General features: G+C 46.4%; 2 protein-coding genes across 6 annotated transcripts; one reads left to right on the top strand and one right to left on the bottom strand.

Moving 5' to 3' along the window:
* Positions 1-3: 3 nt before the first annotated feature.
* On the bottom strand, positions 4-18,068 carry MED25 (mediator complex subunit 25). 4 transcript variants are annotated; one of them, XM_066628238.1, is made up of 20 exons: positions 17,988-18,068; positions 16,321-16,466; positions 14,330-14,375; positions 13,137-13,261; positions 11,819-11,917; positions 10,395-10,515; positions 9,552-9,708; positions 8,098-8,228; positions 7,920-8,013; positions 7,605-7,801; positions 6,804-6,926; positions 6,624-6,709; positions 4,617-4,674; positions 3,755-3,862; positions 3,098-3,268; positions 2,126-2,227; positions 1,890-1,964; positions 1,154-1,327; positions 353-560; positions 4-254 (listed from the first exon to the last, which is right to left on the bottom strand). In XM_066628238.1, exons 2-20 carry the CDS (start codon positions 16,455-16,457, stop codon positions 145-147), a joined length of 2,322 nt encoding a protein of 773 aa, XP_066484335.1. In that variant the 5' UTR covers positions 16,458-16,466; positions 17,988-18,068; the 3' UTR covers positions 4-144. The 4 variants fall into 4 exon arrangements, with proteins under 4 accessions (XP_066484335.1, XP_066484336.1, XP_066484337.1 ...); XM_066628239.1 differs by lacking the exon at positions 17,988-18,068 and adding an exon at positions 16,924-16,964; XM_066628240.1 differs by lacking the exon at positions 17,988-18,068 and adding an exon at positions 16,022-16,118 and having other exon boundaries at positions 16,321-16,408.
* FUZ (fuzzy planar cell polarity protein) lies at positions 18,012-26,859 on the top strand. Of its 2 annotated transcripts, none has more exons than XM_066628243.1 (11): positions 18,012-18,075; positions 20,200-20,321; positions 20,703-20,787; positions 21,915-21,983; positions 22,479-22,583; positions 23,558-23,755; positions 23,841-23,936; positions 24,306-24,412; positions 24,574-24,644; positions 25,046-25,147; positions 25,740-26,859. In XM_066628243.1, exons 2-11 carry the CDS (start codon positions 20,239-20,241, stop codon positions 25,943-25,945), a joined length of 1,122 nt encoding a protein of 373 aa, XP_066484340.1. In that variant the 5' UTR covers positions 18,012-18,075; positions 20,200-20,238; the 3' UTR covers positions 25,946-26,859. The 2 variants fall into 2 exon arrangements, with proteins under 2 accessions (XP_066484340.1, XP_066484339.1); XM_066628242.1 differs by lacking the exon at positions 18,012-18,075 and adding an exon at positions 18,291-18,618.
* The last annotated feature ends 1,096 nt before the right edge of the window (positions 26,860-27,955 follow it).

Genomic DNA, 27,955 nt, shown 5'->3' with positions numbered 1-27,955 from the left:
TAGGAAGGGACAAGGATATTTATTAACAAGTGGGGAAAAGAATTTACACACACGAAAAAAGGAATATTCTCTAAAAGGGAAACAGTCTTCCCAATCTAGAAACCATCCAAATGCCGAGTGCCACAAAAGCAAGAACTTCCACCGTCAGATGAGGTCCCGCAGAATGTCATCCTCCATGATGCTGGGTGCTGGAACCTGCTGCAAGCCTGGTTGGGGTACAGGACCCCGAGGACCAGTGTTCATTAGCATCTGACCTGGGGAGGAATAATGGAACAACTTTCACTGGTAGAAGAGGGAGGGGTGGGGTGCAGATTTAAACACACACACACACACACACACACACACACCATACCTGGCAATGGTGCCCGTGGTGCCATCTGTGCTGGCCACTGTTGCCCAGGGGCTTGGTGCATGAGGGGCTGCCCTGCAAGTTGGAGCTGCTGTTGTCCAGGAGGTTGATGCCCCAAAGCCTGCCCCATAGGTTGGTGTGGTAACATGCCTGGAGAGCCTTGCTGGAGGTGGTGGAGAGGTTGCTGGGACTGAGGAACTCCGGGTTGAGGCTGTATATTAAAAAAGGCAAGAAGGGCGGGGGGAGGAAGAGGAGGTCTTACTGATAAGGATGCTGGACTCTCTGTCATCTCTGATGCCATCTACCTCCCAGGAGCCAGGTTCTTGCCCAGTGAGGCTGAAAAATGGACACCACCCCACTCACAACATGACTGTGTCTCTGCACATCCTTCCGTCAGATCGTGCATGGATGATTAAATCCCCAGTCTCCTCCACCCACATGGTCCATTTGACTGATATTATGGCACCTCTCTGTTCTCTGGCAGTTTTTGATCCCGTTGCCATCCCTTCTCTAGCAGATAGATTGACTCATCCATCAGAAGAGATAAAGCAGTCTGCTTAGCTTTACTTCTTACACTGACAGAAGGAGTTATTCTTTTCATGATGCCCTCCCCCCCATCAAAGGAAAAGAGTCTGCTGGCTCTCAGGGAGGAGAGGATCATGGGGCATCTTCTACTCTGAAAGGCTAAGAAGAAGCTTCTAGCTCAGAACCAGATCCATCCTTGTACAGCTCCAAATCAAAGGCAGTTCCCAAACAAGACAGACAAAAAAACTAAGGTGTCAGCAGAGAGGAGCGAGTACTCACTGGCTGTTGGCTCAGGAGGAGGCTGCGGAGCTGAGGGTTGGCGCCAGGGTTCTGTGGCCTAAGCATGGCACCCCCTTGAGTGGCCTGTGGTCCAGTTTGTGGAGGGCCTTGGGCTTGAGGAGGCTGGTTGTTAGGAGGGGCGGCTGCTTGTGGTTGCTGCACTCGGAGTTGCAACTGGGAAAATGGAAAAGAGAAATACAGTAAAAACCGTGTTATCTGGCTGGAATAGGGGGATGCCAGTTAGTCGAATGTGCCAGTTCACAAAACTTTCACCATGCCCAGGGCTCCCCCACACCCCCGGCTCCTTCCTGAACTGGACAAGGTTCCCCCTGCCAGTGCCTCTCTGTCCTCTTTTCCTTTTCACAAGGGCCCACTAGGAAGAGAGATGTTCCACTTCCTTCCTTATAAAATTGTCCTATGGAAGGAAGTAGAACACTGCCATTCCTCGAGGCCCTTGTGAAGAAAAGAGGGTCGTGAGGTGCTGTGAAGGAAGCCCTGTCGAGCAGGTGAGAGAGAGGGGCTCAGAGGTGGGCAGGCAGCTTGCTTAACTGATACTTCATTAAGCAACCCCCTCTAACTGGTCCGTCCACTGCAGAGATGCCATTGTATCGAGTTTGCTGCCTAACTAAGCATCAGATAGCCCAGCCTTTACAGGATTGCCAAGTTTTCTGGACAGGGTGAGTCCACCTGCCCGCAGCAGAGGCCTACCCCAGCCCTACCTCCATGAGAGACTCACCAGGCCCTGCTGCCGTTGCTGTTCTTCTAGGAGCCCCACCTGAGGCATCCCAGGGCTCACCTGTTGCCCTGCCATCTGCAGGAAAAGACAGGGACAAGTGTGTGAGAGAAAGCGAAGGAAACAGAGAGATCAGTAGTTCCAAGGCCAGACAGACTGCCCATAGGGTTTGCCCTCTTCCTTATCTGGCTATTCCCCTCTACATGGCATAAAGAAGCTCATCTCATCCACCTTCTTACCTGCTGCTGGACCCCCTGTGCCACTGGCAAAGCGCCAGGCTGCTTTGGCAAGAAGGTTTGTGTGCTGGGGGTGGATCCCAGGGGCTGGGACCCCCCCAACTGCTGTGAAGAGAGGGAGACACAGGAGAAATAAGCACAGAGGGAGAGAGCAATGGGGAAAAGTTCCAGGTCAGCAGAAGTGACCTTCTTGGGGTGGGCTGGCATCACTCAAGCCAGAAGAGCCTAGACCTTTCCCACACTGGAAGCTTTCTGAGAGACAAAAGGCAAATGCAAGAGCAAACTTGGAGAGAAACAAATCCAAACAAAAAAGGTGCACAAGAGACTGCATCAGGAGTTAAAAGTAAGGTAGAATACACTAAGAAGTGACTCAAGCTCACAGCAAACCAAACCACTGCACTACATTCATACAACTCCTCCACCCACCCATCCTAAAAAGTTAAGAAACAACCCACAATCTCCCACTTGCTCCCCAAGTCACTCTGTTTTTAGGCTGGGTTATGTGTGTCTTAGTGCTGCATTTCTCTTCCCTTTTATTGTCTGCATGGTGGTTTCTGATTTTAAACAATTTTCTTTGGATTCATGATTTACTGGAATATTTCAAGATGTTCTTAGTCACTGTGGGCCCCTTTCAGCTGGAAAGGTAGGGTACAACTTTTTTTTTTTTTTTTTTAAATAAGGCTCATATGGAACAGCTGAATGTCTGAGAGGGTCTTAAAGCCAAGTTCATTCATGCATCAAGCAGGAATATGAAAAGCCACTAGAAGCACAGAGAGGTCCCTGGTCCTGGAACATACAGTGGCATCTTTTCTGATTCAGCTCAATGTAAAGTGGGAGACAGTGTGCTATGATAGTCAAAAGAGTTCGCGAGATCACCATATGGAGAGCCAAAGTATCTGGGGAAGAGCCCCCCCACCATGCATCCTTTGAAGATAAAGTGTGGAAGTGAGAGAACACAAGGAGACAACTCCTTACCTTTTGTTGCTGCACTTGCTTGTGATTTGTGATCACCTGCCGAATGCCATTGACAAAGCCACTCTGGTCATAGGGAATGAGCCCCATGAAGATCTTCTTCTTAGAGGAATACAGCAGCATCAGCACCCGCACCTCACAAGGGGTCGTGTGAGGGAAATGCACACAGCCCGCCTGCTCATAGAACGAGAAGAAGCTCATTTGCTAAAAAATCTGCTCCAGCAAGAACTGAAACACTGCCCTCCATCCTCAAGCAGGGGCAAGAAGTCTGATTCACAAGGCTGCAATCCTATACACGCTTTCCTGGGAGTAAGCCCTGCTGGACACAGGAAGACTGAATAGAAATGCATAGGATTGTGCTGTAAGGCTCTACCCCAGGACTAAGAAGCAACTCTTAGAGAAATCCAACTCTTATGGATCCAACTCTTATGGACTCAGATGTGGCAACTGCAATTGCCAGGCTTCATCCCATGGGCAAGAACCTCTACCCACAAGTTTAAATCTACCCATCCAACACTACCATAGCAATGTGTAACCCTTATGACCAAACCTCACTGAGGAGATCATGCCCCTCACCAAATCAGGCAGGCCCATCCCCCACTCTGAATCCTCCCCCAAACTTATGATTCTACCATAGTTTGCAGCTCTGCAGTGCCTTACAAATCCATTGCCCATGATACGATAGAGTCCCTTTAGCGATTCCAGGTCCTTATTCGTGAAGTGGAACTGCACCATGCGCGAGTTGCGGAAGAGGGGGCCCAGAGTTGTCTGCACGGAAGCAACAGAGTGACCCATCAGGATCCAGAGCTTGCTGCGCAGCCCACACCGTAATACCTTGGCCCTAGAGCAGGGGTCTCCAAACTGCGGCCCGGGGGCCATATCCGGCCCTCAGCAACTTGACTTTTTTGCCAGAGCATTTGATAATGTTTGACATTATTACTCATTATATGTTATTTCTCAGTTTAAGTATGGCATTTTTTTCTTTGTAATTGTCACATTTCTCTTTTGTTCTGAATCATATCATGCCAATTACAAAAAAAATCCAAATAAAACTTATTCATTCATTTAAATTTCATTCACTCATTAATAAAACTGATTTTTTTTTTTGGCTCGCGAAAATGTATAATATACACAATGTGGCTATAATGTGGCCCTTGTACTGAGAAGTTTGGAGACGCCTGCCCTAGAGAGTGGTGTCAGATGAAGGCAGATTTGGGGGAAACCATGACACTGCTAGAGAGTCATTCTACCAGAGAGCCACCATAATGCAGTTTTTACACAGCTTATTGTTTTTTGGAAGAACTGACTACTGTAAGCTGCTTTAACATATGGAAAGCTATGATTTAAGTATTTTAACAAATAAAACAAACTGTGTATGGCAGGGCTATTACAGCCCCCCCCCCCCCCATTTTACCTTTGGGAGCAGTAAAATAAGTGAACCATGAAATCCGCAAAGGATGACAAACAGGAGTACAGCATTAGGGTACCCTCCACCCACAACTGCCACAACCTCTTCCCTTACCAGGAGTTGCTGTGGGATCAGCTGCATGATAAGCTTCTGGGGCCACTGCTCTGCCTTCCTAGAAGGGGAAAAGGGAGGCAAATCAGTTGCTTGCTACTATTCGTATGTTATCATGTTCAGTTTAGATTCATTTCCAAGATTTGGTGAGCCGTTTATAAGTGCAGTTTGAAACAAAATCTGAAACATGCACACACACACACACACACACACACACCCATAATGGAGATAATCACCCATCCAAATACGGACCATTCAGCTTAAACTGCTCTGGGGATGGGGGAAGGTCTTTACATCACATTAAAAGTGTATGCATATGTGCACAAAGTGTAAATAAATACATATTTACATCCTGCTTTCCTTCCATTAAGGAGCTCAAGGTGCTGAACCTGATGTCCCCAGATAGTCACTCATCCAGGCACAGACCAGTTCAAGACCTGCTCAGTTTCAGCAAGGTGGTTTTATCAAAAGCCCACATACCCTAGGACAACAAAATTAACCAAGGCAGTCGTGACCTAGTGGCTGTAACTTGGGGAGATGAATAATACCAAGGTGCTGAAAAAGTTTAATATAATACTCCGTGACTTGTTATTGTACCTCATGCATTTTAACCAAAACACACCTTGTCCTCAGAGATGACTGCAAGACAAATTCAACACAATACTACATGTAGCTAATGTGGCCTAAAATAAAATCATTTCCTTTCAGCACCTTTGGGGTACGCTTTCCATTTTCTCCTTTTTTCAATATGAATTGGTGTGCCTTTTGGGAAGGGTGTTCAGAAAAGAAGTCATTCTACCCAAAACCCCTGCTCTCAGCACCAAAACAACTAATTTCTCAGAAAAGAAGGGATCTTAATCCAACAAGTCTCCAGACCATAACCACTTGGGGCCAGAACCCCACACCCCCTCATCCCACTTCCATCAAGCAGCAGCAGAGGGACAAGCAAGCCTATCAAGGTCCCCTCCACTGGTCTGACAAGGACCAGCTGCCATTACACCCTTCCCGCAAATGTATTTTTCAGCCACCAGGAAGTAGCGGTGGGCTGCTGAGACACCCCCTCCCCCACTGGCTTGGTAGGAAGCAGCACAATACTGTCACAAAAATCCCAGTATCTGTGCATCAGTCACATATTCTTCCTGTTTTCCGTGTCTCCCTTTCCCTTCTTCTGTTGTCTCCCCTCTGTGTCTCTTTTTAGCTGTTAAGTGCTTTGGAATAAGGCAACCATCTTATCATTCCTTTGCTAAGTAAATTGCTTTGATAAACAAAAGAGCATTATATGAATATTCAAAAAAAAAATTAATATATTGTTTTTCATTTTATACACTGTAAGTCTCCTGGGTCTCAGGGGAAGGGTGGGATATGGTTTTTCTAAATAAATAATTTAGCCAGTGGTGTAGCTAAAGGGGGACGGAGGTACATGCCCCAGGTACCAGGCCTTGAAGGGGTGCTAATCTGCACCCCTGATGGCATATCCCAAGATAGGTGGGTACTCAGAAGCCCATCCAGGAGGAGTTCTGAGGCACAAGATGGTCACCTCAGATCTCCTGGACAACCTGGGGGGGTGGGGTGGGATGTTCTGGGCATCTGGCCCCGGGGGTGTAAAAAAAAAAATGTGTGCCCACAGGTACTAGATCCCTTAGCTTTCCCACTGAATTTAACTCACTCCAAATTATGAAGGCTGCTGCATTAATTTTGTAGGTTTATGAACAAGGACTTCTCCTTATCCCTTCTACTTTTCTGTTCCCTAAACTTGCCAAGAGAACATAGCCAAGCTGGGACTAGAAGACAACTGTTACTCTCTACTCATTGCACTTCTGATGTGTTCTCTCTCCCAACTCTGACTCCTCCATAACAATGACAACAAAGACACCCACCATGTCAGCTCTTTGTCTGGCTACCAACACCCACTAGAATTCCAGTTAACAAAATCTCCCTGACCACCCCTAAACAATGCCCCTGGACTACTGTGTCCCCCCCCCCCCCCCGTGACACCAACAAGACACTTACAAATTTTCTCCTTGATTGACGTACACCTGGCAGGGTAGGGAACGAGTGAGCTTGGTGTTGGAATCCACAGAAGCTGGCTTGGGCTTCTGGGGGAAAAGAGGAACCGGACAGTGAAAAGATGCCAGGATAAAAAACATGTCGTTCTCAGCACATGACCCACCTTCAAAATTCAGCCCTCACCTCTTGCCACTCCAGCACACCGCTCCACGCCATCACCTTGTTTGTGACTGACTGCTGGGTTGCCCCAATTTGTGCCTGTGCCGGCTGGGTCACGTTCATGCTGCTGGGAGGCACGCTACTGGGCTGGGGAGCAGAGATGAACAACAGTCAAAGGTGGGCCAGCTGCTTCTTGGAAGTTGCAGTAAGTAAATCACTGCTTCCCCCATTTCTTCTTCTTTCAATTCTAGGGTGGAAATTCCCTCTCCTGCTAATGGGCACCTGTTTGACTCTAGCTTCCTACTCTTCAACTGGGGCGATTCCTTTGATAATGGGAAGGGTGGGCAAAGAACCTGGGCTCTTCCTTCCTCTCCCTTCTGTCACCAGCACCTCTAGGTTGCCAGCTTGCAAAAGTGCGCTCTCTCCAGTTCTGGGAGACATTCAGTCAGGTTTTTTGAACAGCATCAGGGTGTGAGCCTCGCAAGCTGTCACCACCTCAAAGCCCTTCGCCCCCGGCCAGGTTCAGGTTATTGAACTTGACCAGTGGGAAGGTGGCTTCCAAACATGGCAGAATCCTGGCCATTTCCTGTTCAACCTTTTTGTTTTGGCTTGCTGAGGACAGACTTGTTGGCAGTCCCAATCCACATCTCAGCCATGCTGCCACCAGGAACACGGCAGTGAAAAATATCAGATCAATGGAGGTGAACAACTGCTGGCTTCTCCAAGTCACATTGCACAGGGAAGGGGGGAAGGGTTTATACTAAGGTTAAGGGTTCTCATTCAGCACACACCAGTGTACCCTAAGCTATTAAGGCTCACACATACCATTGCTGAGGCACCAGGCTGTGGTGGAGGCTGTACAGGTGGCTGGACCAGCAGGCCAGAGCCTGTAGTTACCGTGGAAACCAGGCTGGGCTGTGAAGAGGTGGGGAGTTTTGGGGGCAGGGCTGGGACTGAACCTGCTGGGAGAGTCTGTGCAGGAGCTTGGCTGAAGGCAGGCTGCATGGGGTTCAAGGAGGGGACTACAGAGGAGAGAGAAGGCAAGACAGTCATGGAAGCAGCTACCCTCACCCACCTCTTATACCTCCTCACCTCTCCTCCCCATAAGATTTTGCCCAGGCCGGGCAGACAGAGACTTACAGCGGGTGCCTAAGCCAGCTTTCTGGTTCTTGGCAGCCTCCACAGCTGATTGAGCAGCTGCCTGGGCTGCAGTGAGGGTCGTGGATGGTGTAACCTAAAGCAAAAACCAGATGCTAGAACAAGGAGTGCATTTTAAAAGGCAGGATCCCATCCCTGCCTCTCAGGGCAAAGAACTTACCTGATATGGTTGGGAAACTGGCGGAAGGTTTTGGGGCGGTGCAGCGGGAAGCTGTGGCGAGACTGTGGGGAGCTGTGGCTGGGGAACAGTCTGTTTGGGGGGCAGATTATTAGTGGCAGTTCCTCCTCCTACTGCAGACAGAAAAATGGGGGGGGGGGATGATATTAGTAACAGGTAATTCTTCCATCCCACAAAAATCAGCCCTGTTGCTGCAGGGACAGTCAATATCTACTGCCAGCCATGACTGGAGGGAACAACATCTGACCTCCATTTGCCATTGTGGCTGTGGCCACTGGATAATATCAACTGAGAGTAGCAAGAGAGGGCCCAAGAATGGCACCGTAGTTGCCAACCCAGCTGTGTCCCAGGGACTAAGTGCCATTTGCTTCTACCCCCCCCCATCCTCTCTCTTAGTAGCCACTCCACCTGACACTTTTAACAATTAGGTCACACTATGTAAAGAATGTGTCCCTATATTTGCTGATTTCCCCCTTCCCCTCCCATGCCTATGAGATGGTATGCCATCGCTGTCAACAGCCTTGACACACAGGCAGAAAGGTGATAAATAAATGTAGGAAATAAACAGCAAACACTGTCAGTAGCAGATAGAGGGATTAGCACCATCACCTGAATTTTTCCACTGGGAGATTCTAACATTTATCCTTAGTATCTTTTTGCACAAATTGCTTTATAGATTTTTTAAAAAATATATTAGCTACGCTTGAGCACAGCAAGGCAGGATATAACATTCAAATAGATAAAATCCCCATTTACCCCATCTCTGCTGGTTACAACACTATAACCAGAGCTGTGTGTGTCCTCTGCACTATACACATGGATGCATGCATAATCTGTTCCAAGAACAGCTGGATTCCATGATTCGTATATTCAAGAACTTTTGAACATAAGCTTTACTAGTGCACAATTTAATCTGCTTCTGCTAATTGCAGGGACTATGCAGGACACTGGAACTCCAAGCCTAGGATTTCTCATCCAGCTGGTCTCTCAATGAAAACAGGCTCTCACTAAAAACAATAAGAGACTCTTACGGTGCCTTAAAGACCAACAGATGCAGCATAAATTGCTGTGGACTACAATCCATGAAAGCATATGCTACAATAAAGCTGTTAGTCTTTAGGTACCACAAGACTCTGGTGTCATTTTTGTTGCAATGACCTAACATGGGAACTCTGCTGGAAGGATCTCACTGGGTATTTCGCTCACACATTTTGAAAACTCTCTTTGCAAATAGAAAGGCTGGACAGAACTTCTAAGTCTGAAAGATTCTCCAACAAAAGTGTTTTAGAGAGCCAGGTAGGCTCTGGGGGGGGGGCTGTCAGTCTCATGCATTCCTCTGTCCATTTAACTTCCCAGGCCAGACTGTTCAGCTTGCAACTCCCAAGCATGCCACTTCTTTGTTTCCACCAGCTGCTCAGTTCCAGGCTGGGGCTTACCTGGCAGCACCATGCCACGGATAAGGATCATATGTCGGGGATCCTGGCTGTAGTCCTTGAGTTGGGTTTCCATCATATTCCCGATCACGGCCTTCTCAAAGAGAATGCGCAGGGCAGGCAACTTTCGTGGGGAGATAATGGAAAAATGGATCCCTCGCTGAGAAATAAAAGTTAGAGAGAGCATCACACTGATTCTAACCCTGAAATCACAGGGAAGAGAGGCCTCTAAAGGTTGCTCTTCCCCCAATCCCTGAGGCATTCTGGCTCCAACAGCTCTTTCAGCACATTGGCAACTGATACTCACACAATACAGAAGGTCTTTCCTCCTCCTTTAGTGCAAACCTCCTTCTCATAAGCACGCAAATCTTATTACTGCACACTCTAAACCACTGAGCTGAATCCACCCTTGGTAGAGATGCCAAAATTCCAGTATCCTGTTCCCCTTTTCTTTAACCAAATTAATTCCCAAATAGGCAGATGAGGTTCCAAGTTGCATGGGAAATCTCAGCTTAAGGCAAGGACTGTCACTAGCCTTCTCACAGCTTAACTACCTGCATTTTTCTTTTGTGCAAAGCTGTGAATCACATTTTCACCACATTTTCACTTGTGAGTTCACTGTGGCGTCCTTAGGCACCACAGCACACAGTTTGGGACCCACTGCCCTGAAGATTAAAAAAATGAAGTTCCTATCTTACAGACATCTTCAGTTCTAAACTATTTGGCTCACCCAGTGCCTTTTCAGGATCCCTGCAAAAGGCAACAAATTACTGGAACCCAGCATGCCTTACTCATAATTCTGAAGAAATTAGGAACCCAAGTTGACATGAAGCACCTTCCACTCACCTCACCAATCTTCTGCACCAGGTTCTCTGTTGTATAACCTGAGTATGTGGTACTCTCCACAGCTGGAAGCAGGTACGGTGGGGAGTTACAGATAAGGATGCAGACCTTATGTGTGGGGCCTCTATGAAAAGAAAGATACAAGAGGTGAGGCCTGGGGAAGGACATGCCGTGGAATGTTGTTAATTGATCCCAACTAGCGTTTAGACCTCCGTACAATATAGGAGCTTCCTCTGCCTTTGTAGCTGTGTATTTTGCATAAAGAGATGCCTGATGCGAGCAGAGATTTAAAAAGAGAGCCTTCATATTCTTTTAATGGCTGCAGTGGTTCCATGAACAGGCATTTTACCTGGAGGGTGGGGGCTTGGCAAGTAGACACTTTACGGAGCAGTAGGGATCTAGACCACAACTGCTTCATACACCAATTCAAGAAACTGACTCTAAGCTTTCAGTTCACAACTTCCTCCTTACAGCAGCTGGGGTTCATCATTCCCTGAAAGAGGAAAGCCAGCTAATTGTCTTTATTGTTGTGCATGCTTTTTCAGGTTTATATCTTCATCCAGAACTGAAGGTTGATTCATATGGCACTGATCAGATAGCTGAATCTGAAGAAAAATCTGGGACATGCTTAGAAAATGCAGACCCCACCCTCTCCCAAGCAAGGTTTGTTGAGCAGAGAGGGAAACCCTGTAAAGTGCACAACTTCGTGGGATTTCGTGGGCAGAGGGAAGGTGTGTCGCCAGACCAGAGCTTTGCAGAGCAGATGAAAGAATGTGAAATATAATAGTTGACAGTTTGAATGGGGAGAGGGAGAGAGAAGGCACACAAAGAGTTTAGCTGGCATTAGGTGGATCTAGGGATTATAAGGGAACAGTGTAAGCGCTTCCCTGAGAATCTGAAGAGGTGGTACTGTCTGTTTAGAAGTATATTTCCCTTCACTCTCTGATTGTATCTATTTGTACATAAAACAATTACCAAAAAAAGACACCCTAAGTCTTCAGTGCTCCCTTATCCAAACAAAATAAAATCCTGGTACTGTAATCCCTGAAACTTCTCACTGGCTGGGAAGGGAGAAGCGTGCACTATTATTTCAAATTAATGAAGTAAAAGGACAGGGCTTCCATAGCTGGCCCAGAGACACACATTCTGTCCCAGCAGCCTGTTATCTCTATATTCATGAATCACAGACCAAAATGGCAAATGGGTCCCCAAAACGCCATGAGAAAACATGGAATGCAGCTTTTACTTAACAAGGTTTCCACCCATTTTGCAAAATAACTCTGAAACCACAAAACACATAAAACATTTTGCAATTTTAATATGACTCATCACTTGCAGATATTACAAACAGATGGGTGCCTGCATGTATACTAGATTGCATCCTGACTTCTGGGTTTCTGTTCACCCTCCCCAAAAACAACACTTACATTTGCTCTCGCATCTTCTTGAAATCATCAAAGAGTTGCAGAGCTGTGCTGAGCCCTTCTGAGATAAGACTGCAGCTTTCGCCACCACCACCCACGAATCTAGGAGCAAGATGTCAAGAATGATCACAGGACCAATGCTGGGAACCAAAGGCCTCATTCTCAAGCCACAAACAAAGTCCAGGCAAATACAAAGTTGGTAAACCAAGTCAGACCCCTAATCCATCTAGTGGTCCATTCTTTACACTTCCCTGAACATCTACATCAAAACTCTCCAAATACTACACTTCAATACCAAGGAGGCAAAGCTATATATACGAGAGCTCAGAGTTGATCCAAAGAAACTTGTCCTTCTGCTAAGATCTAATATGGACTTTTTCAGGAATCTACTTAAGGCCCCACTGATAACCAATTTACGGCTTTGTATTTCGTTTCATTCAGCTTTCCCACAAACATTTGCTATACTAATCTTCTAAAACAGTGGTTCTCAAGCTTTTAGCAACAGGACCCACTTTTTAGAAAGATAATCTATCAGGACCCACCAGAAGTTATGTCATGACTGGAAGTGACATTATTAGGCATGAAAATTTTTAACAATCCTAAACTGCAATCCCACCCCCCGCTTACCCAGGAGTAAGTCCCATTTACTCATTGTTAAAAGCATATACATAATAGCCTGTTAAAAGTACAGATCTGTAACATTTCCCCAAGTGTAGTCATATACTACAGTAGCATCAAGTGCATAACATATTAAAAATAAAATATTGAAATGAATGGGGACCCACCTGAAATTGGCTCACGACCCACCTAGTGGGTCCCAACCCACAGGTTGAGAAACACTATTCTAGAAGATCTTTCCTGATCCCAACAGGCCACAACTGAGGCCCCAGATTCTTCTGCTATTTCAACCATGGCACATGGAATTACAACCTCTAATGCAGTGGTCTCCAAACCGCAGCCCACTGCATCAAGAAAAAGATGTCTGGGCATGGCGCTTTTCGTTCCATGTTGCAGCCATCTTTCTTCATGCCCGATTGTCTCGCAGCCTTGCACCAAGCTGCTGCTTCAGATGCTGGTCACCCCAGATGCCTCTGCGCCCCGACTTCATGGAGGCAGTGGCTGCCTGGTGTGAGGGCAGGAGACAATCGGGCACAAAGAAAGGTGGCTGTGGTGCAGAATGGAAAGCACTGCAACCAGATAGCTTTTTCATGATGCCAAATCCAGCCCGTGGGCAACAGTTTGGAGGCCCCTTCTCTAATGCAAAATTAAGTTGCATCAATACAGAACCATCTCCCTCCATCATCTGCCCTCCCAGACTCACTGAATGTTGTCAAGCCACGTGACGAATTCATAAGCGCTGCTAGTTGGTGCGTGGCACTGCACATAGGATTCAGGGGCACAATCCACAGTGTTGAACACCACCAGGCTGTACTGGGTACCACCATACTGCAGGGGAGACAGGTGGGTGGAATTAGTCGGCTATGAAGACTGGCTTTTGGAAGAGACAGTTTCATCAGAGAAGGAACACTGTGTTTTCAGTACAGTACAGGCTGTGACTGTGTTGCTAATCAGGGACTCTGGCTTCCATTGCAGCATGTAAAGCATCTGTCACATGCCTAGATTTCATAAGAGAAGGAACTGTTTCCTCTGATGGTTGAGAAAGGTAAGCAAAAGTCAATGATTTTTTTTCCTTTTTTGCCAAATTTTGCCAAAACTTCTGAGCCTAAAGGTTTATGCAGACTTTCCAGCAGCCAGTGGGAAGGATCATAGCTCTTGGCACCTTCTAGGGAACCAACACCCCCAATTAGAAGTTGATGACTGAATGTGCACTTGCTGCAAGCTTTGAAAGCATGTTCTAGGTTTATAGGAGTGTTCCTGGATCTACTCTGGACAGACAAAATGTGACCGTTGGAATTAGTTCTTACAAAGCTGTGCAAACATGCACCATCTTGCAATAGTGTGCCTGTGCCTGCTGACCAACTTGTTACCAGTCACACCCCTAGAAGCTATATTACAAGTACAAACATCAATACTGGAGAACCTAGAATTTAAGGATCTGCTCAGTCAAGAAGAACTGGGAGACATTATGCAAGTTACGGCTTCTCAGGGTCATTGAAACAGAGAATTCCACCACACTGAGATCCTTGGAGGAAGGGCGGGATATCAACGGGATGAAATCAAACAACCATCACCTATTTGGAAGCCAACGATTTCCAGAAGTAGAAGCTTTTACTTCTGGAAATCTGACCTCTCTTTTTGTTCCTTGCTCCAAACCCATGAGTTCTTACCACTGAAGCCTCAAGATCAGGTCCTGCTATGGTTCTTAAAGAGTGAGGTGTGCTTCCTTATGGAAGCATTAGCTGATCCAAACCCCCTCCCCACTTCTGCAAACCATAGATTTGGGGTTAATCTAAACTAATCCTTGAAGCACTTATGATTGCAGAAAGGCAAGCTTCAGAGCCTGCTCACTACCTCAATTCACAAGTAACACCAAAAGGGGTCTTATAAACTCACATCTCCTCCAAAATCTGTTTCAGCTGGGGGACCACCATTAAAGTACCTGGAAATAAGAGAAGAATATCTCAGAAAGACAGAAATTATGGGGGTGGGAGGAGAGCTGTCTCACAATGGAATACTCCAAGCACAGTTCATGGAAAGTAGCAATTAGCTACATACTTGTGAAAGTGGTAGAAAAATCACAGAATTCGCCTTTATTACCATTATTCCCCTGCTAATTGGGCAAGAGACACTTTTTCATGTGGGTGCTCCTCTTTTTAGCAGGGGGAGAGTAACTGGCCCACCTCACTCCAGCAGTGTCTTTTCTAGTGGCTGCCTGCTGGTGTTCTTTTTGCACCTTTTTAGATTGTGAGCCCTTTTGGGACAGGGAGCCATTAGTTGTTTGATTTTTCTCTGTAAACCGCTTTGTGAACTTTTAGTTGAAAAGCGATATATAAATACTGTTAATTAATTAAATTAATTATTCCAATATAGTTATTTGCCATATTTTACCACTTCCCAGTTTCCAAAGGCAAGGATAAACTGCAAACAACACAGGGGGCCTTTATATTGTGTTTTTCACCTAATTTAGGTTCCCATATCAGTAGTTATACTGTTAAAGTCAGCTTGATTATTGGTACTAGTTAAATATTACAGGGTTTCCCCCTTCTGTTTACCTTCCTTTGAAGGCCAAGCAATTTGGAATGTGGAAGATTAGCAATTCCTTGTATTTTTACAGCTACCTACCTTCAGCTGTAAAAAAACCCAACAGCACTTTTTGGGATGCACCTTATTTCCAGGCTCCTTATTCCTATACATACTTACTAGAAAGTAAATCTAAAGGAATGCAAAGGGGTAATCAAAGACTGAATACCCTCTTTACAGGCCCTGCTTCTCCACCTTTAAATATGCAATTAGGATGGTGAGGGGGGGGGATATGTGACAGGGTCTTCTTGACTGCAGCCCCCACTTTGGAACTCTGTGCCCCAGGAGGTCTATTTACTCCTCTTTTTGAATTGCTTTTTGAATTGCTAGTTAAGAGGTTTTCATTTTGCCAGGCATGTGTTAGCACTACTTTTCTTTACTAAACTGATTTATTTTTCTGCTTTGTTTTTGCTTTATTGCTACTGTTCCAATTATGCTTATGCTTTTATACTGGTTTTAACATATCACTGTAAGCCATTTCAGGAACCCTTTCAAGGCTGAAAGGTAGGCTAAAAATGTTTGAGTAAATGATGCACTATCATGGTCCAATGTAAGTTTACTCAGAAGTCAAATCTCAGTGAGGCTTATTCCCATGAAATGCACAGGATTACACAACCAGTTGGCAATCCTATACACATTTATCAAGAAAGAAGCACTACTATTTTGATACTGTTGCACGATTTGTAATTATATATTTAAATAAAAACACATGATCTACTTATGTGGCCTCTTTAGTACACAAGTCACTTTCAGTCCTCTCACAACCCAATCCTAACCAATTTTCCAGTGCCAATGGGACTGCAGTGCAACCCCAAAGTAAGGGAACAAACATCCCTCAACTTCCTTTGAATCCATGACTGCCCATCACCTGGCACGGCTGCATCAGTACTGGAAAGTTGATTAGGACTGGGCTGTAAGTAATCAACACAGCCACACTGCAAAGCAAGTCATTATGTATTTTATTTTACAGATGTGGAAAAAGGCCAGAGTGAGAGAGAGACTTGCCTTGAACTGTTCACCGAATCTGTTCTCAAACTGCAGTTTCCCAAGCTAGCCAAAGTTAATCTCAGCCATTGGACCTCATGCATTAGAAGAGGCATTCCTGGAAACAAGTGTGTGCTTTATAATCTACTGCTTTCTTAGATCAGCTCTTAGTAACAATACAGTTAATCATTGTACTGTTCTCCCCCCCCCAAAAAAAGATGCTTTCATAGCACTACCTTCCCCACAAGAACAGCTTTCATGAGCCTCTCCTTCCTTGTTGAATGCCAACAGAAGTACCATGGAACCCTGTGATAACTCACTCAATGGCAGGAAGAAGGTAGTTCTTGCGCAAGACCTCAAAGTAGGGCCCAAGATTGGCAGTGCCCTCAATGACGAAGACTACATCGGCCACCATCCCCATGGGCTGAGCAGGCATGTCCAGTGCTGGAACCACCATCTCCTCCAGCTACCCAGTAGAGTAGGAAAACAAAACAACATGGTGACAAACAAGGTTGAAGTCAGAGACTGTTTCATATTTATTAAGTGTCAAAGGAATTAAGTGTCATATTAAGTGTCATATTTATTAAGTGTCAAAGGAATGATAGGCATTCCTTTGAATAAAACACATGGAGGGGAGTTACATGAGAGGAAGTCTCAACTGACAAACAAGCAAACAAAGGGGAAGGGAAAAGGATTTTAAAGCTAGTAGTGAACACAGAACGATCGTAAGAAAAAGTCAACAATATCCTTTCCCCACAGTGGTTGACTAATCCCTTTCAGAAAGCCCATCTGGAGAACATAAAGGCCACAACAGCTGTGTCCTCACACCCCCATCAACCAGCATTCAAAGACAGTTTCTATAAGTGAAAATCCATTATCTATCATAGTACAATAACTGATAGGCTGCAAGTCCATCCAACAACCTTTCAAAGACATCCGCTCCAATGTCCCATCACTGCATCTTGTGGCAATGATTTCCACAAGTTAATGGCACATTACGTACCACAATCCTTTTATTTATTCTCAATCAACTGCCCATCAATGTCTATATAGCAGTGTTTCTCAACATTTGTCCTCCACCGTAACACTTCGCATGGTCCACCTAATCAAAGTACCACTAGAAGTAACTGGTGATGATGACATCGCCAGTTACTTCTGGGTTGGGAGGCCAGATGTGATGCAACAAAAACCAGTTAAGAGGCTCAGGGTGGAGAGGAGAGCTTTTCTGAGCGCAGAAAAGTATGCTTTAGTGCTCTGCCTGCCGAGCCAAGCCTCCTACTGCTGTCAGTTGTGTCACGTTCCTGGTCTTGTTGCTGGGCGGTAGGTGTCCCGTGAGTATCACCAGACACCACCTCAACTCCAACTGGTTGAGAACCACTGCTATACAGGCAACCCCCAAATTCAGGAAGAAAGTGGAGGATCTTTGGTCATTTGTTTTTAACGGTGATATTCATGAACACATCTCTAACTGGTGATTTGCTGGTGACTTTTGAGACCTCTGTGCAAAAAAAAAAAAATTCACAAGGGCAGTGATTTTCAACCTTTTCTTATCTCCCCACACACTGACCAGGTGCTAAAATTTTCAGGGCAACCAGCAGTTTTTTAAAAAAATTGACAAGGCACACCCTGCTGCCAGTGGGGGGGGGCTCACATCCCTAAGAACCTTACTAGTAAATTAAACTCCCCCAAATTCCTGTGGCCACACCTGGAGACCAGCCACAGGTACGCACCAGTGGGCCACAGCGCACTGGTTGAAAACAGCTGCACTAGAGCCTATGAGGCAGGCAGCTTCCTGCTGGTCTCTGCCCCCTCCACACCCGGCATACACTGGGGCGGGGAGGCCCAGCAGGAAGGAACCCTAAAGCCAAAGGGGCAGCAAAGGCCCATCAACGGCCTTCCTCCCCTTCAACGGCCTCCCCTCCAGCACCGCCCCCAGGCTTTGGTTCCCCTCCCTCACTAAACCCGCCCCCCCCAGCAGCCACCATACCCGCCGCTGACGTCCGACTCCTCCACCTCCCTGGCTTCGCCGGAAGTGATTCCCTTCGGGTCCGCTCCACGAGAGGCACGCACGCGTGGTAAACACCCCCCTGCGCATGCGCGAGCTCCCACCCCCTTCCCCTCCAGGTTCGCTAAAGATGCCCTGTCCTCCTTCCTGGAACGAAATGGAGTCCTGGGAGGAAGGAGGGGGAAGTAGCCAATCAGGAAAGGGCGTCTGTTACCATGACAACGGCGCCGCTTGTATCCCCCGAGTATGTAGAGGGCGCCCAAGATGGCGGCCCTGAGCAGAAGGAGCAGTCGGAGGAAGTAGCCAATCAGGAAAGGGCGACTGTTACCATGACAACTGTGCGGCTTGCACCCCCTCCTCGCAGGCATGGAGCGGGCGACCAAGATGGTGGCCCTGAGTAGAAGGAGCCGGGTCGGTAGAGGGCAGGGAGTCTAGGAAGAGCGGGCAGAGACCCAGCCGCGGAGCCCCCGCCCGCGTGGCCCGCGAGTGCCGGCGACCTTGCGCCTGAAGGATGTGGGAGGAGGCGGGGGGCTCCGTGACGCTGCTCTGCCTCACGGCCAGCAGCGGAGTCCCCCTCTACTGCAGGAGCCGGGGCGGCTCTGCCAAGGCGCAGGTGGGTGAGGCTCCTCCGCTGCTCTTCGGTCCAGGGAGCCCCGAAGGCTCAGCCTGATGCTTGCAGAGGCGCAGCCCACTCCCATGCGTGTCTACTCAGAAGTAAGCCCCATCATAGTCAGTGGGGCTTACTCCCAGGTAAGTGTGGACAGGATGGCAGCCACAGTCCCCTGCTTGGAGGGCTGCTCTCCAAAGGGACCATAGAGCTCAATCCTATGCATGTCTACTTAGAAGTAAGCCCCATCATAGTCAGTGGGGCTTACTCCCAGGTAAATGTGAATAGGATTGCAACCTAGAGGCGCAATCCGATCTAACTTTCCAGTGTTGATGCAGCTGCAATGCAGCCGCAAGGTAAGGGAAAAAGCATTCCCTTGAGGAGGCCTCTGTGACTGCTTCCCCACAGGATGCAGTGAATGTCCCTTTGGCATAGCTGCATTGGTGCTGGGAAGTTGGATAGGATTGGGCCCTACCTCTGTAAAAGGTAGTTCTGTGTGTCAGGATTATCCATAGCTCAGGCCTTGTTGAGAGTCTCAGGTTCAGTCCCTGGCATCTGCAGCTGTAAAGATCTCAGGGAGTCAGGCTGCGAAATTGCTCTGGACTTAAATCCTTGGCAAGCGAGGAGCAGTCGGAGACTGCTAAACCAGAGCTTAGCAGTTCTGTCCACGTTGAGCTTGGAGTAAGGGTCCTGTCCTTTCCAACTTTCCAACTGTTGATGCAGCCTCAAGGCAAGGGAACGAACAATTTCTCAACTTGAGGAGGCCTCCTTGCATAGGATTGCACTATATGGCTGCAGTCCTATGCACAGTTACTGGAAAATGTATGTGCAACACAATGCAACCATAATCAGACTTGCTATAAAGCAGCTTCATGGGTTCACTTTGTTCAGTACGGCTTACTTCTCAGTGAATGCGCATAGAATTGCTTATGACATGAAGAGTCTTCAACAATGACAGCCACGTAGCTGCTTTGGAATTGGTCATATTAATGTTGCAGTACTTTCCTAGTCCTGTCTACTCAGAAATAAGCCCTGTTGAGTGAAACAGGAATTACTCCCAGGTAAGTGTGTAGGATTGCAGCGTAAGAAACCTATATCACAGGTGGTTGTGGGTCTGAAACTGATCACTGTAACGCACTTTGTATGCCAAAAGTATTATTGGCAGTATGCAAAAGCCCATAGGGCAGTGCTGGGAGAGTGCACTGCTAATGTGGTAAGAATGTCAGACTTGAACCAGGATGAAGTGTTCAAATCCCTCCTCAGCCATGAAGTGTCCCTGGTGACTTTGGACAGTCACTGTCTCTCAATTTAATCTACCTCACAAGGTTGTTATGAGGATAAAAGGAGGGGGGAGGAGCCATGCACACTCCCTTGTGTACTAGGGAAGAAGGCTGATATATAAATGTGGAAAACAATAATGCATGCTTTGCTTGCAGACAATTCTTGGGTTAAATCCCTGGCATCTCCAGGCAAAGGATTTCAGGTATCAGGACTAGGCCACTGCCTGAGATATTGGAGAGCCGCTGCCAGCAAGAGTGGACAGTATTGAATGAGATCAACAGATGGTATATATTTGCTCTTTCTTAGCTGCCTTTCTCTGTGATTGGCTCCCTGAACGGGGTTCACATGTTTGGCTCCAACTTGGACGTCCTACTGACAGCCGCCTGCACAGAGAATACACGTGTGGTGTGGAAAGTATTTCACAACAGGTGAGCAGAGAATTAAGCCTGCTTGTGCCCCAAGAACTGCTGTCTTATTAGTAACTGACTGTTGTGTGTACTCTTCAGCTGTATCTGCAGTACACAAGACTAATTTTTTTTCTGCAATAATTAAGATGCTTCAGAGTATTTATAGGCTCGGAATACTAAGGTTATATGCAGGCATGATGCATCTTACTCTCTTTCTCTCTTTCTCTAGTCACTAGCCACCATGATAGTAGACATCTCTTGTATGGACAGCATTACATAGGCAGTATGTATAGGCAGCATCTGTGAAAGTTCCAGCATGCACAGTGCAGAGCTTCTCTGGTCTTCAAAGCTGTAGCCTGTCTCTCATATCCCTCCCTCTACATTTTATGTTGGTGTTTTCAGCATCACTCTCATTGTCCTGTCTTCAGATGAAGCTGATAGCGATTTTAGCCTTGGGAGGCTCCTTGAGAATGTCTTCAGTGCCATGGTAAGCAATCAAAGGTGATGAAAAGAATGTCATTTTAGTCTCAGTCTGTAAAGGGAAATTAGGAGAGGAGTCCAATCCACTGGGATGGTGGTGGTGGGGAAATAATTCCAAGTGTGTGACAGCTGGTGCAATTGAAATGGTACTTTGTTCTATATAGATATGGCTCTTTGTGTACATGAGCAAGCACATCACTGATCCTCTTCAGCCATAGGGCCTTACGTTATCACTGTGCTTGGAGTTGATCTGCCTTTGGTGACATAAAATGACAAAGCCTTTTGCAGCTTGTTTGATCCAGACAAAGCATGGAAAAGCCCTGTCTTGCTAGCACCTGTTTTCCCTGAAAACAGATCCCGTCCCATTGAACCAAGGACTCTCAGTTCCCAGCCCTTTCTCTTGCCCAAGCTGCTAAGCCTTGCCCACTAAGCAGCTGACTTTGTATGCATTAGTAACCTCAGAGCATGCCTGTCCCATTCTTTTGCACTGCAGTTAGGATGCTGAAATGTAGATTTCTTCCTGACCTTTTCAACAGATATTCATGGATGGGATGGGAATTCTAGTTTGCATTATAATTGTGATGTGAGCATGGATTAAAATAGTGGTCATTCCAGATAAATTAATCAGAAGGAACAAGGTGTGATCTTGAACATGGGCTGCTAGAATTCCCACAAGTTTTGGCTCGGTCGGGACCCACTGTTTGAGGCATGAGCCAATTTCAAGTGGGTCCCCATTCATTTCAATATTTTATTTTTAATATATTAGACTTGATGCTCCCATGGAATGTGAATGCATTTGGGGATATGTTACAGAGCTGTACTTTTAACAGGCTACTATATATAAGCTTTTAATAATGATACTCAATGGGGCTTACTCTGGGTAAGTGTGGGTAAGCTTGCAGCCTAGGATTGTTAAATGTTTTCCTGCTTGATGATGTCACTTCTGGTCATGACATCACTTCCACTGGATCCTGACAGATTCTCATTCTAAAAAGTGAGACCCGTTGCTAAAAGTTTGACAACCACTGCCTTAGAACGCACATGCACCAAGCTGAGGGTTACAAAGCCACTTATCTTTTGAGAGGACTCTTTCTGTGTGCTCTTTCGAGTAAAGGTATGGGGTTGTGTCTGCAGGTGCTAGTGTTGGGCCTCGAGGAACTGATAAATGCACGGAATATTGAACGACTCAAAAAGGACTTGAAGGTAACGTATGAACCAAAGATTGCTGGAAGATGTGGAGGAGGGTAAAGGAAGTAAGTGTGGGTTATATTGGTGGACATGTGGGCTGCAGGGGGATTTTGCAGTGGGACTGGAACCAAGTGGCACAGCCATATTTTGGGGAGACTGTCACTCTTTTCCTTGGGAAACTTCAATCAGTTGAGTGAGTCACCTGTTGCTGCCTTTGTATCAAGTCTAAATGGCTCATGGGCATTCTTGGTGCCTGTTTTGCAGCCCCTTCAGAGAGTCTACCGAAGTTTGAGCTAGAGTGCCTCCTGGAAATGTATAGTCACTGTATGAAGACAACTGTTATTTCATGGCAAAAGATGGGAAGTGAGATCTTAGCAACAGGATTCTTTTTATTTCTTTTTTACAGTTTTATCTTCCAAACTATGTTTAGCTCATTATTGTTGCCTATTCTAAGTGTTCCAGGTGTATTTTTATCCCTTGAGTATTAAATATGAAATGTTTCCCTTCCAGGCATGTTACAAACTGATTGACAGTTTCTTAGAGCCAGGAAAATGTAGCGCTGACCTGACCCAATGTGTGGAATGTGCTGTGTTGCCCTCCAGGGCCATCCTGCAGGTGAGCCTGGCCTGACTCCCTTCCAAAGCAGGGCATACCCTATTTTTTATTTGGTATAAACAGGGTTTTCCCAATACACAGTATGGCAGGATTCCAAGCCCTAATTACCTCTAGGGTGACTTTAGAGAAGAGCCTGCCTTTCAGAGTCACTAACCACATTTTCTGTATCAGCTGGAACCCCATCTGGTGTGTTTGCTGGGTAGGTGCATTTCTGTAGCACAAAGAAGGAAGTAGGGAGAGAAGGCAAGGAGAAGAGATAATGGAGAAGTGGGTAAATGGGAGTGTGAGCAATTGGGTAACTGAGGAGAAAGGACTGGGCAAGGGAGAGCTGGAGACAAAGGGATATACTGGAGGCCATGAAAAGGGGAAGGTTTCCTTTGTCTTGTTCTTTCCCCTGCCCAATTCCTTGTGTCCTATCTTGCAAATCATATCTAAAGGACTTTTTGCATCCACGAAGTTCTATAAATTTTTTAAATGTAAACAAGTATGTAAGTCCCTTAACCTTGCTAGCTGATTCTCCCCTGCAGATTCCCTCCCCCACCACATTGCCATTAGCTGGGCAGCATTGTTATGGAAAACACTCATATAACATGTAGTTCTTCCCATTATGACCATGTTCAGTGAAGACCTGAGATTTCTCCAAATTCCTGTAATTATTTGAACTGATGGCAGACTCTTTTGCCATTGGAGGTATTTGCTGATCTTGGGGTAGCTAGAGGCATTCAGAAAAGACATGGAGACCCTGTCATAATCTTTTGGGGGTATGATCTCTTTGAGAGGAGAGTATGTGCTACTTACATCGTTTTCACTGATGGGGAAGCTAAAGATTGAAAATGTAATATTAAAGATTTGCTAAGACAGTAACTCTGTGCTGTTAGAACCTGGCTTAAATCAGCCAGCTGCTGATTCTTGCAAGAGCTGTAGCTTGTGTGTGTGGGCAAACCTTCCTGACCTGTTGTTCTTTCCTGATTCAGGAGTGCCTGGAAGCCTTTGCCTCTGCAGCCGAGTCACGGTTTGGCAGTCTGCTTGTGGGAGGTCGGGTGTTGTGTGCAACAGAACAGTGGTGGCAGCTTTCAGCCCAGGAGGCTATGCTGCTGGTGTGGCTGGTGTGCTCACTGCCCCCTCACACTTCCCGTGATCTGCCTGTTTATCTTCCTCATGGCAGTCCCACGGTAAGCAAATTGATGGATTCAAGGAGAAGCAGGCTGTAGATGAGTCCTGTTTTCTCTGATTCTCCATGTCTCTTAATTCCAACAGGTTCCCCACCGCTTCTTGACCTTTCAGCTTGTGCCTGGTTTGGAAGCAGTACTGCTATGTGGGCCAAATCCATCCTTACAGTACCTGGCTGATGAGGTGAGGGGTACAGATATCAAAGCTGCACGTGGGCAGTCCTTTGGCTTGATAGGATTCTGTCTCCACCACACCACTGTTGTTGAATTGCATGGGAGACTGACAGCCCAATCCTATCCAATTTTCCAATGCCGGTGCAACTGTGCCAATGGGGCACGCACTGCATCTTGTGGTGGGGCAGCAGTCACAGAGGCCTCCTTAAAGCATGGGAACATTTTTCCCTTATCTTGGGGCTGCATTGCATCTGCACCAGTGCTGGAAAATTGGATAGGATTGGGCCCTGAAATGGGCATAGAATTATTAAATGGTGAAAGCTAGCCAGAAAGGTGGGATGAGTCATTACTAATGATCTCTCTCTTTCCCTGCTGGTAGCTAGTAAAGCAATTTTGGCAACCACTGCTTGACCTCCTGAAGGCAAGTGCCAGAGCCTCTCTTCGCTACCTCCCTCCAGGCATCAGTCTCGCTCCTGGGATTCTGGGGTAAGTCTTCCATCACTTCAGATACAGGGAAGGCATAGAGAAGCATTAATCTGTTGTTTACATCCAAATTCCTATAAGGGACTGGGATCATGCATGTTTCATTCTTTCTTGGCAAAAGCGTACAGGCTATTTGAGGGTTGTTTTTGCCTTTACCATTACAGACTGTTGTTGATCAACCAAGAGCAGAAAAAAAGCCTCTTTACAGTGCAGCCTCATGGTACCTGGACTGAAGGTATGTCAGGTGTTTTGGAGTGGGCACTGACAAAGAGAACACAACTCTTCTCCCTTGCTGGGGAAGGGTATCCTGATGTGGGTTACTCTTCCCACTTGCTTCACAGACAGGGCCATGCCATTTGAAGCAGACTACATAACCCTTTCTCCATCTAGTTTGAGTTCAATCTGCTTTGCAGCAACACCTGGATTCATTGTTGATTTTTACTCCTTCTGTCTAGCCAGAACATTTCAAGTGCTATACTAGACAGCCCACCTAGCCAGTGAATCTTGTAAACCGATTAACCATTCTAACCTTATCTTGAGCCATCTGGGAGGGGATGGGCTACTACTCAAAATATCCCATCTGTCCTTAATCCTCTGCCCCCAAGTCTGTCTCACACCTTTTCTCCTTTCTCACAGGATCTGAGATGCCCCTAAAGAGTCGGCTTTGTGCCCTCCGCTCCTTCTATGCCTTTGTAATCTCCTTGTACTTTCCCTGTGAGAAGCCAGAAGGGAACACAGGTGAGCATCGATAGCAGTGGCTCCTGACTGTGTCCGCCATATGGCAAGCTTACCATAGCTTTGTATGCAGTGCATAAAAAAGTCACTATCCACTATTTGAAATTATGAAGCATTTGTAAATTGAACTGTTTTCAAAACCAAGGGTCAAACCATGTTAAATGTTGTGTTGACCCTTTATAAAGAAAGGAAAAACGCACACACACAAATGGAGGCTATAGAAATGATACTGGAACTGTGATGGGAATAGAAGGACTTCAGCATTGTCCTGTTCTCCCCCCCCCCCCCCGGCCGCCCATGGTTATAGTCTGGCTTGTACACTTCAATGTGTGCTGTGTACATCAGGAAAAGCTTCCACTGGCACCAAAGTATTCAGGTTTTCATATTATTTGGAATGTTTTGTTCAGTGAGAAAAGGAACAAGCATGGCATCTCTTCCATATTTTTGTAATCTGGTAGGCTAGAAACTGGTTTACAAAAGCAATTAAAACCAAAGATTCTTGGGGTGTTTTGTCCAGTTCAGCAAACTCATTCACAACTCTTCTCTGTGCCTCTGCTGTAGCTCATGGAGCCAAACATCTTGTCTTTGCCTTTAGTCCCTTTGCAGGAAGAATTCCAGGCTGGTTTCTCTCATTGTCCTCAGCACTGCTACATGGTCTGCAACACACACAAGGCCTATGCCATCCACAGCAAGCAGCACCAGCTCTTCCTGGTCCTGAAGCCGGATGTGCCTACCTTTGCTCTACGCTCGCTGGCAACTTCAGCGCTGCAGACCCTCACTGCTGAGGACTCTGCTTTCTGAAGGAAGAAATATTCTCTGCTAGACTCTTGAATGAAAGTGAGGATAGGGGGATGGGACCCCTTCAACATTCCAGTGTTTGCGCCTTCAAAAGCAGGAAGCCTTCAAAAGCAGGAAGAGTCCTAAATATCGAAGAATTGTTCAAAGCAGGAGCCAGCTAATGTTGACTCTAGCTTTGTTACTGGTCTCCCACCTTTTAAAGTGTGTGTGTGTGGGGGGGGGAATCAGCAAGAACTGTGTACCTCCTGTTCTTATCTAGACACATATGCTGAACAAAGGCATGTGGCTTAAAATAATGTAGCTGAAGAATAAGAAATGTGTTAGGGTCTGGTTCAGGAAACAGCTGGAACTGATTTTGAACCAAAGCAGGGGGCCAGTTTTAATCTTTTTACTGAGGATCTTGTCTTTCCTAGCAGTGGAGCATCATTTGATACTTTGGCCAGCTAGTGCTATCTGGATGCAACAGAGCTCGTACAGTGGCAAAAGCTGAAAGTTTTCAATTCAGCTCTTGCCTTAGCTGTGAACTAACCAGGTAGCCTTAGATAACCCAGGGCCCAATCCTATTTAACTTTCCAGCACTGATGCAGCCACAAGGTAAGGGAACAAACATTCCCTTAACTTGAGGAGACCTCTGGGACTGCCCCCCACCACCACAGAATGCAGCACATGCCCAATTGCCTCAGTGCTGAAAAGTTTAATAGTACTGGGCCTCTGCTTCCTATAGTACTCACCTTACAAGGCTAAGGATTTATGAAATAGTGTTTGTGAAGCACTTGAACACACTAAGCACAACAAATTGCTGTTTGTAATTTTATAATGATTTTTAGTGTTAACTTTTCATGTACAGTGTTTTGAGTGCATCTGAATGTAAAAAGGCAGGATAGAAAAGGAGTTGAAATAAAATAAAATTAAAAACATTAAGTCTCAGAAGCATTTTCACTGCCCTCCTACTGCTGGTTCCTGGAGGACTACTAGAATTAATTTAGATTGAGGCTTCCGGTTTAGCAGAGGCGGGGTGCAATCGCTGCACTTTCACTTCTAAAGCATCGGTGAGCCCTGCAGACATTCGCGCAGGGCTCCCTGCACCCCCAGGAGGCTGCAGGATGGTGCCGCTGCCTCCTCCCTGTCTCCTGGCTGCCCCCGCCCCTTAAGGAGGCAGAGGCCAGGGCCCACAGGCTGGGACGTCACGCTGCCCCAGTTTGAAAAGCCCTGGCCTATAGGGAAGTAATGCTCCTTCCACACAATATATATGAGCGGGAATGGTGCAGCAGAGAAGTTGCTTGTGCAGCCCCAAATGCCTTTTCCTCCATCCAGGGTTCTTTTAATCCCAGCATTTCCTGGGTCATATCCCTTGCCCATCTTCCAAAAGACCTTGAATTTGGCAATCAAAATAAGAGGCATGCAAATAAAATACATTTATGCAGATAATCTGCATAATTTATTCAGACCACAGAATTAAAGGGGGGGGTTTCTTGTTACAGAATCTGACTCCCACCAGAGAAGCAAACATTCTCTCCTAACCTTTAAGGAGCCCCCTTATCCCATTTCTCACTATGGTCTCTCTCCTCCCATTGCTTTATGCCCACCAGAGAGGGAAGAGACCATAGAAGTTCTTGTCAAGTGCATTGTGCTTCCTAGGGAAGCATTGCCTCCCACCACTTAATGATCAGCCTTCAAGTCTCAAAGCTAGGATCCCTGCTTCAGCAAAATCATTTACACACCTGCAAAAAAAGAGCCATACTTTGTCTCTTACTGATTACTGTCATCTTTGGAGAAATCCAAGCTAGTACCAGCTCCATAAGGGTCAAACTAAACACCCTTCTACAGATGCCAGGGCAACCCACCCTGCTAGTCATGTGACTCAAGGTTCAGACTCAAACTGAACAGAAAGTAACCATTAGTTGACTAGAAACCACTATGTAGTGAACAACAGATTCAGGTTTGCGAATGACCAGCCTTTGTTGAACCAGATGGCTGCCTGAAACCCTGGAGTGGCTGTGTTTCAAGCTGCAG

Source organism: Tiliqua scincoides, chromosome 5 (genome assembly GCF_035046505.1).
Source record: "Tiliqua scincoides isolate rTilSci1 chromosome 5, rTilSci1.hap2, whole genome shotgun sequence".
Taxonomy (NCBI): Eukaryota; Metazoa; Chordata; class Lepidosauria; order Squamata; family Scincidae; genus Tiliqua; species Tiliqua scincoides.
Note: the sequence above shows the minus strand (reverse complement) of the source record. Positions and strands in the feature narration are given on the sequence as shown.